Here is a 13,042-nt window from a genome sequence, read left to right as displayed (position 1 = left end):
GAAGTATTTTCATGTAACTTCACTGATAAATGCAGCCTGGTACATAACAAGATATTCACTTATTAAATTTACTTGTATACATGTGAAACTAGGTGTGATTTTTGCCAAAATGTCATCATCTTTCCATCTTCCTGAACTGAGCCGCAATGTCCACACTGTAACTGCCAAGGAGATCAACGTGTTCCAGACCCTCTAGCTCTTAAACATTAGAGCAGCGGTTTCCAAGCTGTCATGCACACAGGAAGCAAATTCTATGTTAAAATGAAAATGCTCTGGCCCTTTCCCCAGAGAATCTAATCTAATATGGCTAGGGTGGGGACCAGGAAGTTTCCTTTTTAACAGGCATGTTAGGAGATTCTGATTTAGGTCTCTGAGGAATGCACTTGGAGAAACATTGATCTGAGGGCATATAGGTTTTCCACATAGAAATAGTGAAATTAGCTGCCAAACTTCTGTCTTTATAATAAAGGTATGTATTTGGCTGGTCTTAAAACTAATGAGTTTCTTTGGATGATTTATTTTAAGCATACTTTCAGTGTAGCCTCTCCCACCTCATGAAAACATACAGTTATTTGCCGACATGGCTTACTTTCAGCATTTGTATTTGTATTATACGTTATTATGTTTCTTCAGTGTGTATTTACACAGAGATTAGATTCTACCAGCAGTGCTGAAGTTTCATTCATAAAGCAGTTCTCAGAAATGATGAGCTAGGATCTGACCACTTTCCAGCTGGGAGAATATGGGCTAATCATTTACTGTGTCCAAAACTCAGTGTCCCTCATGATAAAACATATATAAGTATAATGTGTTGCAAGGAAGTAAGCATTAAGTGACAGAAAGTAAGCTTCTAGCAATTGCCAGGGCAATAATTAGTCCTCAAAAATATTGATTGAATTTATAATTTCCGTGTTGCATAAAATGACCAGATGAAAAAAAGACATACATACAATGCACAAAAGGGATTCAATAGCTTTCAATATTTTTCTAAATTGTAGTGTCAGAAAAAGAACAATTTGCCCCCATTGTTTATGTGAACTTAGTTGTAGAATGAGCTCACATTTCACTTCGTGGCATCTCAAGGAAAAAGCTACATACTATCAACAATATAAAGCTTCCTCAACCATATCTGCTTCTTGCCAACATGTCACTTCAATTTTTCACGCATTTTCTTGTTTCCTTTATAATTCAGAGTTCTTTTCCTCCTCTTTCCTGCTCAATGTTAAGAGCTTAGTTTACTGCAAAGACCAGCAATGAATGATAGCAAGCGTTAAAAAAGAGCAAATTCAAAACAAAATAACAAAAAAAGCAGCAGAAACAGGAAGGCTCAAGTTGAGCACTCAGTTGAGTACTTAGCACACAGCGTTCAAAGTGTGCTAGGTTTCTCATTCCCCTCTGCCATGGCAGCCCCTTCTCCATCTTTCTTTGGAGGTGTAACCAATCTTACCCCATTGAAAGACCCCTTAATTATAAAAGTCCAGAACTCTCCACTCGTCCAAAGGCTTGTTGGTGTTTGCCCTGTCCTAGTCTGGACCTGCCATCTTTAGGTAAACTCGAAAAATGAACCTTCTTTAAAGACATGAATGTGATATTATTGTAATGTAATTTTAAGAACTATATTTAATGTTTAACCAGATTAGTGACATAATTTCGAGCTTTCAGACACAAAATAGAAGCTAGGTCAAGTCACATTGGTTTCCTTTATTTTTCTTGAGGAAATTACAGATGTTTAAATCAGTGTTCCTAACTGGTATTTGTTAGGATGATCCAGAAATGGCTATCACATTGGCCTCAAATTATCTGCATGAACTTGGAGAAAAAACACATTGTCCATTCAGTTTTTTTTTATCTGTAATAAGGGAGGATAGGGCCGAGCTCCAAAATCTCTTTACCAACACTTTTGTCTTGTCTATGTTGGTATGAGGTAAGTTTTTATTAAAGACCACTCTTTCTGAAATGCAAGTACACTCGGTAGGGCAAAATCTCTCAATCCTTTCAATCAGATAATATAAGAATGGCAATACACAACTAGAAGGACCTGCAACTTAGATATACAACTGTGTACAGGGGGGGTTTGGGGAGATAAAGCAGAAAAAAAAAAAAAGAATGGCAATACATTGAGCTGTCTTTCTCTGTGCTAGACACTATTCTTTATATTCATTAGCTTATTCAATCCTCTTGACAAATATAGGAGAGAGGCATTGTTAACAGCTTTTTATTGATGAGAAAAAATGTGACTAGGAGATATTACTCCACATTTCTAAAGTCATGTAGCTAGTAAGGCTAATCCAAAGTCTGATTCCACATTCTTTGGATTTAACTGATTTGACAGGTCAAAGATTTCCTGTAATCCCACCCCTTTAATCAGCTACCCACTGTGTAGTAAGTGCTTCTAGATTCTCAGAGTTATGGTTTGAATCAGAGCCTGAAGAGGGGAAATTAGAAACTCTCATAACCCTCTTGAGGATAGGCAGGAGGAAGTCACAGAAAGTACCACCCTCCACAGGGACACGTGCTGAAGGCTGGCCCAGAACCTGCATTAGCTCTCGTCCATGCCTTAGCTCAGCTTCAAGGACTACTTTGGAAGAGAGAAAGTCATTGCACCTTTTCTGTTCCTTTTTTTTTCTAAGGGTCATCCACTGGGCTCAATTCCCTCCCCACCCTGCCCCCAGCAGAATCTTATCAGAAAATAAAACATAATTTTATTATTTTGGCTGTAACAGTCAAAAACTTTCAAAGTCTTTAAGGAATTGATTTATTTCGAATTTTAATAAAATAATTAAATTAAATGTTGATTGCTCGAGATATCCAATATAAAAAATCAACACACTAAATTGTAATCTCTATGCATAGTAATAGTGCACATGTCTTAGGATTTTCTGAGGGACTACAAAGTACAGTTATGTGCATGCCCTGTGATAGAGCTTAAATACATTCCCCTCAATCCAAATGGCCCTATGTGCTGGACATTATTATTTTCCATTTTATAGATGGGAAATTTAAGTCTCAGAGTGGTTAAGAAACCTACGCAAAGGCAAAGAGCTTATGATTTGAATGTATAGGATGAAATCTATGATCACCTAACCCTAAAATTGTTACATAACCATAAATTGCTCACAGGCTATGATGAAAGTGTAGAGAAACATAAACCAAATGAACTGTAATGTCACTACACATTAAAGCTGGATGTGAACAGATTTTGGAACTCATCTTTGTAAGATGGTTAAGTTTGCTGCCCATTGAACAATACTACACCACTGTAGCGTAAATTTAATAGCAAATGTCTAGCTGGAACTACATTTATAGAAATAGTTTCAATGAAAAGATCCAAAGGCACCAAAAATATCACCTTATAATAGAAGTGAAAGATCAACAGGAACCATTATAGGTGTATCTCTGGAGGGGTAAACTGTGCACAGGTGAGAACTCATTAATGACACTCTGCTTTGGGTCTTGAAAATGACCTGGAATCTTTTTCTAGGCCAGCTCACTCTTCAAAAAACAACTGAATAAAGGCAAACCAATGGTGTTCAACTCCTCGTTACTGTAATTCCCTTTGACCATAACCTGTTGTTCTATCATGATTACATGTGGTCAGAGAATTTGTTTTAAAATTACTTTCTACTCCATAATAACCAGGATAATTCCAGATTTAAGGTAAGCAGCAACTATACAAATGTGGCTTGATTACTGAAGAGATATGTCACGGAGAGCAGTCACACACTAAAACAGAAGGAGCACTGCGGAAATTTCTAGGTTCTTGTTTTGGTTTCCCTCTGTGGCCTTAGGCAAGTCTCAGTCACTTTAGACCTCAGTTTTCTCATCTCTAGAATGAGGGCTTCAGATGAGAACACAGCTTTGCATTCACGGCATGCTTCCCAATAACAGGCTCTTTGCAGTACACTCCACAGCGACACCAAACATGTCAGACGTAATTGCAGCACAATCACTACCTATGTAGTCTGCTATGATGTCTACCCATGATGTCTGCTAGTGTTCAGGAAGGCCCTCTCAGGGCACACTGCTTACTTGCTCGACCTTCAGCTTGTGGCTGAACAGAATGGTCTACTTTCGATATCTCTTTGCCTCCTATAATCATGAAGCAAAGTTCTTAGATGTCCCGGCAAACACCTGCCCTTTCTCTGATGCAGACTTAACATAATCCATGCCTTTTATTTCCCCTTAGCAGCAAATCATACCCGGTTCTATGATCCACTCCATTGACAGACATCAACACACATTCACAGATTTATACGCATCAATAATCTATGGCAAAATATATATCTTTTTCATGTAATGGTGAAAATTTGATGGCACAACTATGAAGAGTTTATGACAAAATATGTGCGAACTAGTTGAGGCCAGACGATCTGTAAGGTTGTTTACAAAACCGGCTCAGTAGCACATCCCTTTCATGTGATGATTCTTAAGACATAACAGTTGGGCTTCTATATTGGTGGTTCCCAAACTGTTCTCCATACTAGAAAGAAAAACCTCAATGTCATCTTTTTTCTCTTAATTTTTCCAAATTTTTGCAGCTTTTATAGATTGTTAATAGATGACGAAATGGATTAACAAGTAGAAAATAAAGTTTTAGAACTTTTATATCAACCCTGCTCATGTAGTTTGAAAGCATCCCCTTTTGTTCATTGACACCTGTGCTCAGGGCTTTGATTTGGTCTTATGATTTATGCACTATAAATGCAATTAAATTTTAAATATATGTATAAGTTAAGTAGCTAAATATATACTTTTGTGCTAAATCATATTCTATATGATAAAATTAAATATCATAATTTTCCTTGGTGCTCACCAAAGTGCATGGCACCATCCAGGCGCTCTGCCACCAAAACACTTTTGAAAGAACCAGCCTAGTTACCAGGTAACTCTCATTACTTCTCCTGCATCTTCTCCTCTTTGCTAATCTTTTCTTTCTTTTGGATGATGACTGTCATTCTCAAGAATTTTGTGTCACCAATTGATTTGTATCCAAGTTTTCATTTATTCTCTCTGTCTAGATCAATCACATTATACAAAGATTTCATGAAAATGATAAAAACAACATAGTAATAGTTGCAAAGGCTAACCCCTCTTGAGCACTTTCTGTGCTCCAGGAGCTAGGGTAAACTCTTTTCCTAGATGAATTCATTCAGTTGTTACCACAACCCTCTCTGGTATGTTCTATAAGTAGTCCTATTTTCTACCTGAGAAAACTGGAGGGAAAGGATATGTAATTCACCCAAGAGCACACCACCACCAAGTGTTACATGATATTAAAGTTGATTACAAAATATCCTTTCTCTCACTCTCCTTGAAAAGCAGAAGTTACTTCTCAAACTCCTTAACTGGCATTATTCACTCTTTCCTTTATAGACACTTAGAACTTTGTTTAAAAATTTTTTTGTTCTTATTTATCCAATTTTGTCTTATATGTAATTATTTCTGTACATGACCAGATTATGAGAACATGCATTTGTAACCAATAGATTATTTTATTGCTCTGATGCCTTATGCAATAACCAACTCATTGCAGGCACACTTTTAATGCGTGATAATGAGAACATCAAAGACATTTCTAAAGGTTATGAACACAAGTTCAAATGGATTTTTGGGTTTTCCAGAGAAGAAAACTTAATATTAAACATTATCTGTTTAACCAGGCTACTTAAATTATTTAGCCCTATATATTAAAGGGATTTTCCTCTAGAAGTCAGTCCAAAACAGGCGCATGCACGCGCACCCCATGCAAACACTCTTGTAACACACATGAGAAAACATCATTTCATGAGAGCCACATCCCCTCAGTGGTGTCAGTGATTTTTGCTTCCTGGTTGGGAGGTCAAGTTCTTTCTTTCAATTACATGGAGTTTGGTGTGGGACAATTGCACAGTTAAATCATAAAGTGTTTGAGGGGTCTCTTTCATTAGTTATAGGGAAAATTTAATCCACAAATGTAATCCCGAAATGTGTCATTTTAAAAACTGCTATCAGAAATAGGCACATAAGGTCCAGAATTGAAATCTGGAAAATCAAAACATTTTCTTGTTAATATCTTCTTAGCCTAGAAAAGACATTTCTCTAATTCGATTACACAGATGGTGCAATTCTTATCACAAACGAATGTCTGTACGGTCATACAAAGGTGCGTGTGGGACAACACTCACTGTGTGCAGGGCTTGAGAAAACAAACCCAGGTCACCTCTGATCAATTGGGGGGGGTTAAAGTAAGACTGCTTCCTACTTCAAATTTATCTGCTTAAAAATAAAAGTCTTGGATGCTTATTGTGTCCTTATTGTGGCTCTTATCTTTCCTTTATCCTGTACATCAACTTGACTCTGTGGTTAGGTTAAGGCACAGAGCGAATAGGAGCCTGGGGCATCTTCAGTATATAGTATTGTCTAAAAATAGATTCCACAGTAAACATGTGGTGTGACTGCTGATCAGAGGGCCCAGGAGAGACCTCTGAGGTGACTCCTATTGGGAAGACTCTAACCGACCGTCTGCTTAAAGTTCTTGCTTGATGGAAAACCACCAGAAGTCAGTAGAAGTCAGGGAAGACTCCACCCCTGCCATGTTCCTCTCCCCATTAAGTCATTTAAAACTCAATAAACCAAAGGCATCAAGAGGAGAATCACAGCATAAAGGAACAGAGGTTCAGCGGACGAAAGCACAAGCCTTCTCCAGCACGCCATGGGGCCCTTTTCACCAAGCACTTCTAAAGAGTTTCTCACCCTACCATTCCTTTCAATGCCTACACTACTTCTTTCTGAAGTGAATTGCTGGCTGCCTTGGAACAGCAATTTAATACTTCTACAGAACAAGCCTGCTTAAAAAGTACAGCCATTCTATTCTGAAGCTATTAAACCAACACATCTGTTTGCTTTCCTTGCCCACATTTATTTATGCACAGGTTAAACGGATTTCTGTATTAGCCACATTATTCATAACATTAACTTGAATTCTTTGAATTTACATGTGCTTTCTAAATAGGAGAGACAATAGACCAGGAAATTAAACCGTTCTCTTTAACCCTGTGGGGTTTACCAGTAAAACAGAGAACCATCTTTGGCTATTGTTGAAGCTGAGCATTTAGCTTTCTTTCAGGACAGATGAAGTAAGTCTGATTGGGGGGCATCGATGTTATTCACTATGGTGAAAATGATGGAATTTTTGTGCTTCAGAATCTGAAGCTGCTATAAAAAAAAGGTGGGGATGAGGAGCAGACAAAAACAGAAAGCTGTTCACAAATACCTATTTAGAAGGCAGAATGTTTTTGAGCTTTCATCTCTGTGAGTAGAATACCATTACATAGGAACTCTCCTTCTTCAGGTGCACCATTTGTTTTAGTGAGCACATTGCTTTATCTTAATACAAAACTGAACTTTAGACCTATTAGAAAGATAGCAGCAAGGTATTAAAAGAGCTATACCCAGAGAAGAGACATTGAAACAAATGCATTTTTGCATCAAGAGTCTCAGATCCACCTTCCTCACACTTCGAAAAGAACTTGACAGTTAAAAACAAGTGATAACACCCGAAGGCTATAGGAAAATCTAGCAAGTGCCAACCCTCTGCTAATGCGTTCAATGCAATCTAAGCACGTGCAATGCCATTTGCTTCACAAACAGGACCACTGAGTAAGAAACTAAGTCAACAGAAGTCTTTGGCTTGAAAACCCACTGTCACAGGTGGTCATGGCTGAGCTACACAGTTTTTCTCAGCAGGATAATAAGCTCACCTCTACTCATGCAACTGTTCTCACAAACCTGTTCAGTGTAGGTTCTAACCAGCATATTAACCGTAAGCCTACAAGAACCCTTAAATATGACAAAGAGAATGGCCTTCGGTTAGACTTCGTTAAAACATAGTCTCTTCTCGCAAAACGACGTCTTGATAGTACCAAATTCATTTTGAGATTTGCTCACTGTCGCAAGGTAATCTGGGTATCCAGTAAAAGAAATTGCTACGGAGTAATCACAATAGCAAAACATACCACAGATTATGAAAAGCTTGACTTTTTCAAGCCCAGCATGCTCTTTTTGTTGAGTCGGCAAGAGGTAAAATTTAAAGAAGATCCATCACACTTTTCACATACAAGCAATATTTTGCAGAAGTTTCATATCTAAACTAGGTATGACTAATTCTAGTTTTTGTTGTAATAAATGTGTTGACTACTTAAAAAAGATTATCCTTATAAAAATTAATACTTTCATAGAAGGGATGATGATGGCTCTTCATCTTTGTTTTATATAACCAACATTAAGACTCTGGAGGCTACAGTCTATGGAGCTTTCTGAGTCACTTAAATTATAGCATCCTTATAAAGCAAATGTACTTTTGGACGATTTTCACTGTCTTTAAAGATCACTGTGGGCTGGGTTTCCACTGTTCAAATATTTATTATTTTATGCATATGTTGACAAGCATCTACTTAAGTGCCCAAACTTTGAGAACTTCCTTTTTCTAGAATACTCCACAAGTAATTACTGAAGCATAACACAAGAGTTCAGCGCGAGTGGCAAGACTCTTCAAAGAATAACTGTGATGCACAATTTGCACTGAGTTGCTTAGAGCTGACCACAACTAATGACATGGGTTCTGTAACTGGAGCAAGTATTATGACACTGGGAGGCAAAGTGATTTTAAAACCATCTGCATTTTGTAAACTAAAGTGACAAGCAACCCTTGGAGAAAATCATGACTACAACTCACATTCCATTTTAGTTGGGGAAAGTCACCTGGGCTCTGTTTGCAAGGAAAGACTAAGTTCATCACCTACAGGGGTGCCAAATCAAACAGTCCTCACACTGGAGGGAAAATCTGGTTACAAGAGCCTGAAAGAGAGTGTGTAGACAAGGAGTGGAATCGTGAAGATTACTGCCCCGATTGTTCATAGATGAGTTTTCTTCATCCTTCTCAATTTCAGAATTAGATAGAACCCTATTTTCTCCCTTCATTTTCCATCAGAGGCACAGATAATGTTTCCATTCACATAGATTTGAAAAGCTCCTCATCCTGTGTGGGTTATTTTATTTTATAGTAGCCAAGGGAAAGAGGTTGCTGCCAATATGATGCTAAGGGATGCAGAAGAAAGGCTTAGTCCCGGGCAGTGAAACAGTCCACCTTTGTGCTGCTCTTGTGGGAGAATGCAAGCCCATCACCAACTTTGGGACTTGATCAACAGTGGGAGTCACAAAACTCCTTTCAATCACTGCCTTTTAAACCTCCACTAAAAACAGCTCCTCTGTGTGGAGCTTAAACTCCCCTCTCTGGCCACTGACCAGTACAGTGCTTCTTTGTTTCTGACGAGGCTCTCTGCATCAGCACCCTGAGGGGGCCGTCTAACTTTTAATCACCTTGTGTGCTCTTTAACTAGACCTGTTCACAAGGCGGCCAAATGAACTTGCCTACCGCTATGCCTACTCAAAACACTGAAACAGGCCACTTCCCAAGTCCGGGAACTTTGATGCCAGGCTTATCGTCTTCCGGGAGTCCTGGTTTTTCTCTGGTTCCCTGTACCTTAACATCAGACACTCTTGGGGGAGGAGGTAAACTCTGTGGCTATTAAGACAGCTCCAATGTAAAGACAGTTCCTGGTGACAATTCCTTCCGTCTATCCGTCTATCTCCTTTCCTTATTTTGGTCTGTTACGGCGTGTTATCTGTTTGCTACTAGTAGGGGTGGAGGGAAGCACGCTGTATTTGGAAGGGAAAGCTCTCGGTCCTGTCACTGGGAGCAATACCGAGACTTTCTCCAAGGGCTGAGAGAACTAGAAAACGGCTCTACTCTGCAGGAAGGATGTCAGAGTCCGAAACACAGAGGGACCCTCTAACTTAGGCGGGGGATGTAAACAGCTGAAGTGTCTGTCCTTGGCCCCCACAGGTGACCTGCAGTAGTTCCAACCTGCCGGCAGCGCCCCTGGCTCAGGTCCCTCGCGCTCCTGGACTCACCTGGTGCTGAGGATCAGCGCCGGCAGCAGAGGCAGCAGGTACAGCGCCGGGCTGAACTGCATGCTGTCGCCTGAGGGGGCCTCCTTCCCTCGCTGCCTTCGCTCTCCCTCCTCCTCTGGGTCTTGTCGCTCGGTTCTGGCCCCGGCCGGCGATGAGCCCTCTCCAGCAGCGGACGGAAGGAAACGGACAAATGGACGGACGCCGCGCGAAGGCAAGCACTGAGCGCGGGGAGTATCTTCGGGAGTGATGTCACCGGCGAAGCGAGCCCTGCCCGGGATCGTTCGGCGCCGCCGCTCCCGAGCCCGGAGGGCGCGTTGTCACTCGCGCTGGAGGCGGCGCGGGGAGAGGGAGGGGGCGCCCAGCGAGGGCCCCGCGCGCTCGGGTCACCGGGCTGCGCTCTGGTCCCCGGCTGCACACCCGCCCGAGGCTGATCATTTATCCCGCTTCTTTCAAGGAAGGGAGGGGCGGGACCGGGTCGAGGAGAGAAATCTAATCCTCCAGTGTTGAACCGGCGTGCTCAGCAGGAGGTGAGAACGAATTCACTGGGAAAGACGATCAGATGCTCAGAGTCGCAGGCAGGTGTCCCGCACCTGATTAAACAGTGTTTGGAAGAACCTCGTTCTGGAGAGAGTGTTTAAAATATTCTAATTAGAAATGCATAGTAATTCGCCTGATGCTGCTGGAAGGACAGCAGGAGTGAGCAGCGCCCAGAAATGCACCGTGAGCCCTAATGCCATTGCAAGCTTCTTAGTCCGCAAACACGGACTATAAGAGGTGTCAGGACAGTTAAGACGTCTGCTGCTTCTGGGTTTTGAAGATTTCTGATCTTCCTCTCATTTCAATCTGTCGGTTTGTACCAGCAGCTGGCAGTGGGATTGGAGATGATGGCCCAATTTCACTCACCTGAACGGCTCCTTTTCTTCAGGTGTGGAAACAACTGAGAAATTCATCAAGATCGTAACAGTAATTAACTCAGAGTGGTGGGATCGGAAGGCAGAAGGTTTGATGTGTCGTTTAATTTTCTATATTTTCCAAATTTTATATAGTGAACATCTGAGATTTAATAAGCTTTATTTTAAAAAATTAATTAGGAAAATTCAAAACAACTCTAATACGAAAGATTTTGCAGAAGCAATTCTGGAAAATAGCACCAACTTCATCTACTGAAATGTTCAATTCTAGGATCTTTACAACATGCTACATTTTTTTATATTCTAGCAGGATATCCCAGTTAAATAAATGTTTATGAAGCACTTCTTCACCCATTATTTCATTTGAACAAGAGCCATTCTAGAGAAATATAAATTAATATTATCCTTATTATAGAGGAGACTGAAAACCACCAAGATCTGAGCCAGATTTTTTTTTTTTTAAACAAAGAACTGCGTTCTTCTAAATCTTAAGCAAACGTTGCCTGGAACATCACCTCTGGCACAACTAGCCCAGTGATTAACACAAAGTTGATGTTCAGTAGAGGGTAAAGGGCACCCGAAACCCTATAGGGTGAAGGGCAGGCAGTCTCCAGGAACTCCTATCCAGAGGGTACAGCTCATATCCCATTTTTTCAGGGACAAGGCATTTACAGTAAAGTTTAGATGAAGCATCTTCTTTAATCTAATTTTTGAAGACATTGCTTGTAGGAAAAACACAGCCTTTTCTTATAAAGCTTCATTTTAAGAAGGATACAAGTTTAAAGAATTAACCATCTAATTTACTGATTTGTTTTTGCTTTTCCTTTTAACGGGATTAAAGTTTAAGACATTCATACAGAACAGATATTATTTTTTAAACCCCAGTCTGTAAAGTAGCTGAGTAATAACTTTTGCAAACTGGATACCAGCCCCTTAGGCAATAGTAAGATCCACAACAGATACAACTAGGCACGGGCAAATCAACTCACTTGCGAAGTGCATGTCATTTGCAAAGAAAAATTGCGCTACACTTTGCTGAAACAGAACTCGGACTCCAAAGGAAAATGTGTATTTCAGTTGCTCCTGTGAGAATTGTTTAAGATAGATTTCTTGCTCAGTGTGGAAAGTAATCATGTGAGTTGAACACCCAACAAAGACCTATGGCTACTAAGCAATAAAAAAAGAATGTGTCTACTAGGAAATACTCATATTTGTAGAACACGTTTTTGTTTACATAGCAAGTTTGAGTTCGTTATCTTCTGTTGTAATTATAGGAACCAATTGTGATAGTCATTTCTATGATTCTCCTCTTTTGCAGTTGAGTTGACAGATTCAGAGTGGTTAAGTAACTTGCTCAAGGTGACTCAGTAAATTATGTAGTGGAGATGGCATTTGAATTCAGTCTGCATCACTTTAAAACATTTGTTTTCTTGAGGAAAAGTTTTGGATTTTTTATACGTATGTAAGAGAAGACTTTCCTCAACCTGCACTGTATTACTTTTTATTAGATGTACAACGTAAAACAAGAGTCAGACTAGTGTGGACTGTCAACCAAGAAAGGGAAGTATCAGAATGAACTTTGTTTAGAGTGAGTCTCACGGTTATGTTGTGCCTCTGTATTGGATACCAATAAAGAACCAACAAGCTTTGTTGTTTTTTGTGCATTTTCTGCAGAAAAAAAGATATCTAACTTAGGAGGGCATGAGAGCGTCAGGCAAGCACATCTTGGAAGGGGAGCCTAAGTGAGATTTTGGAAACTCCTGCAGACTTAGAGGATTGAAGTGCTATATTCTGAATTCAAGTATCTATCTGCCTCCAGCAGAAGTCTTTTCTTCTTGGGGAATTACAACACTGTAAGTCTCCCCCACCCATGACATTCTGTCCACACTGTCACGGGAAAACTCAAATCCAGAATTGGTTTTCTGGCTTCAGAAAGTTGGTATGTGAATTGTTAAGATACAGCAGTGCAGACAGAAGCTTCACTGAACTGAAACCACTTGTCCTATGCTGAGTCCGAACAGCAAACTCAGCAAAAGCTGTTTGTAGTAACTATACACAAGTCTGGACAAACGACACCAGGAAAGTCCATGCAATTACACTAAGGGGCTAGTCCCCATGAATTGCTGGGATTGGGAGACATAGAGACTATTTTTTTAAACAGCTTTATTGAGGTTTAATTC

General features: G+C 40.0%; 1 protein-coding gene across 7 annotated transcripts in view; it reads right to left on the bottom strand.

Annotated features, from left to right (window-relative positions):
* The window catches only part of LUZP2 (leucine zipper protein 2), a 457,863-nt gene extending 445,361 nt beyond the window's left edge, over window positions 1-12,502 (bottom strand). For 6 of the 7 annotated variants that reach the window (XM_070273451.1, XM_070273452.1, XM_023646186.2 and 3 more), the window contains exon 1: window positions 9,952-12,502. In XM_070273451.1, the coding sequence (XP_070129552.1) occupies window positions 9,952-10,013 (62 nt within the window). In that variant the 5' untranslated portion in view covers window positions 10,014-12,502. The remainder of the gene's footprint in view (window positions 1-9,951) is intronic. The other variant, XM_070273455.1, reaches the window with a different exon arrangement.
* Between the last annotated feature and the right edge of the window lie 540 nt (window positions 12,503-13,042).

This window comes from Equus caballus, chromosome 7, assembly GCF_041296265.1.
Source record: "Equus caballus isolate H_3958 breed thoroughbred chromosome 7, TB-T2T, whole genome shotgun sequence".
NCBI lineage: Eukaryota > Metazoa > Chordata > Mammalia > Perissodactyla > Equidae > Equus > Equus caballus.
The sequence above is the reverse complement of the archived record's forward strand: the minus strand, read 5'-3'. Positions and strand labels throughout refer to the sequence as shown.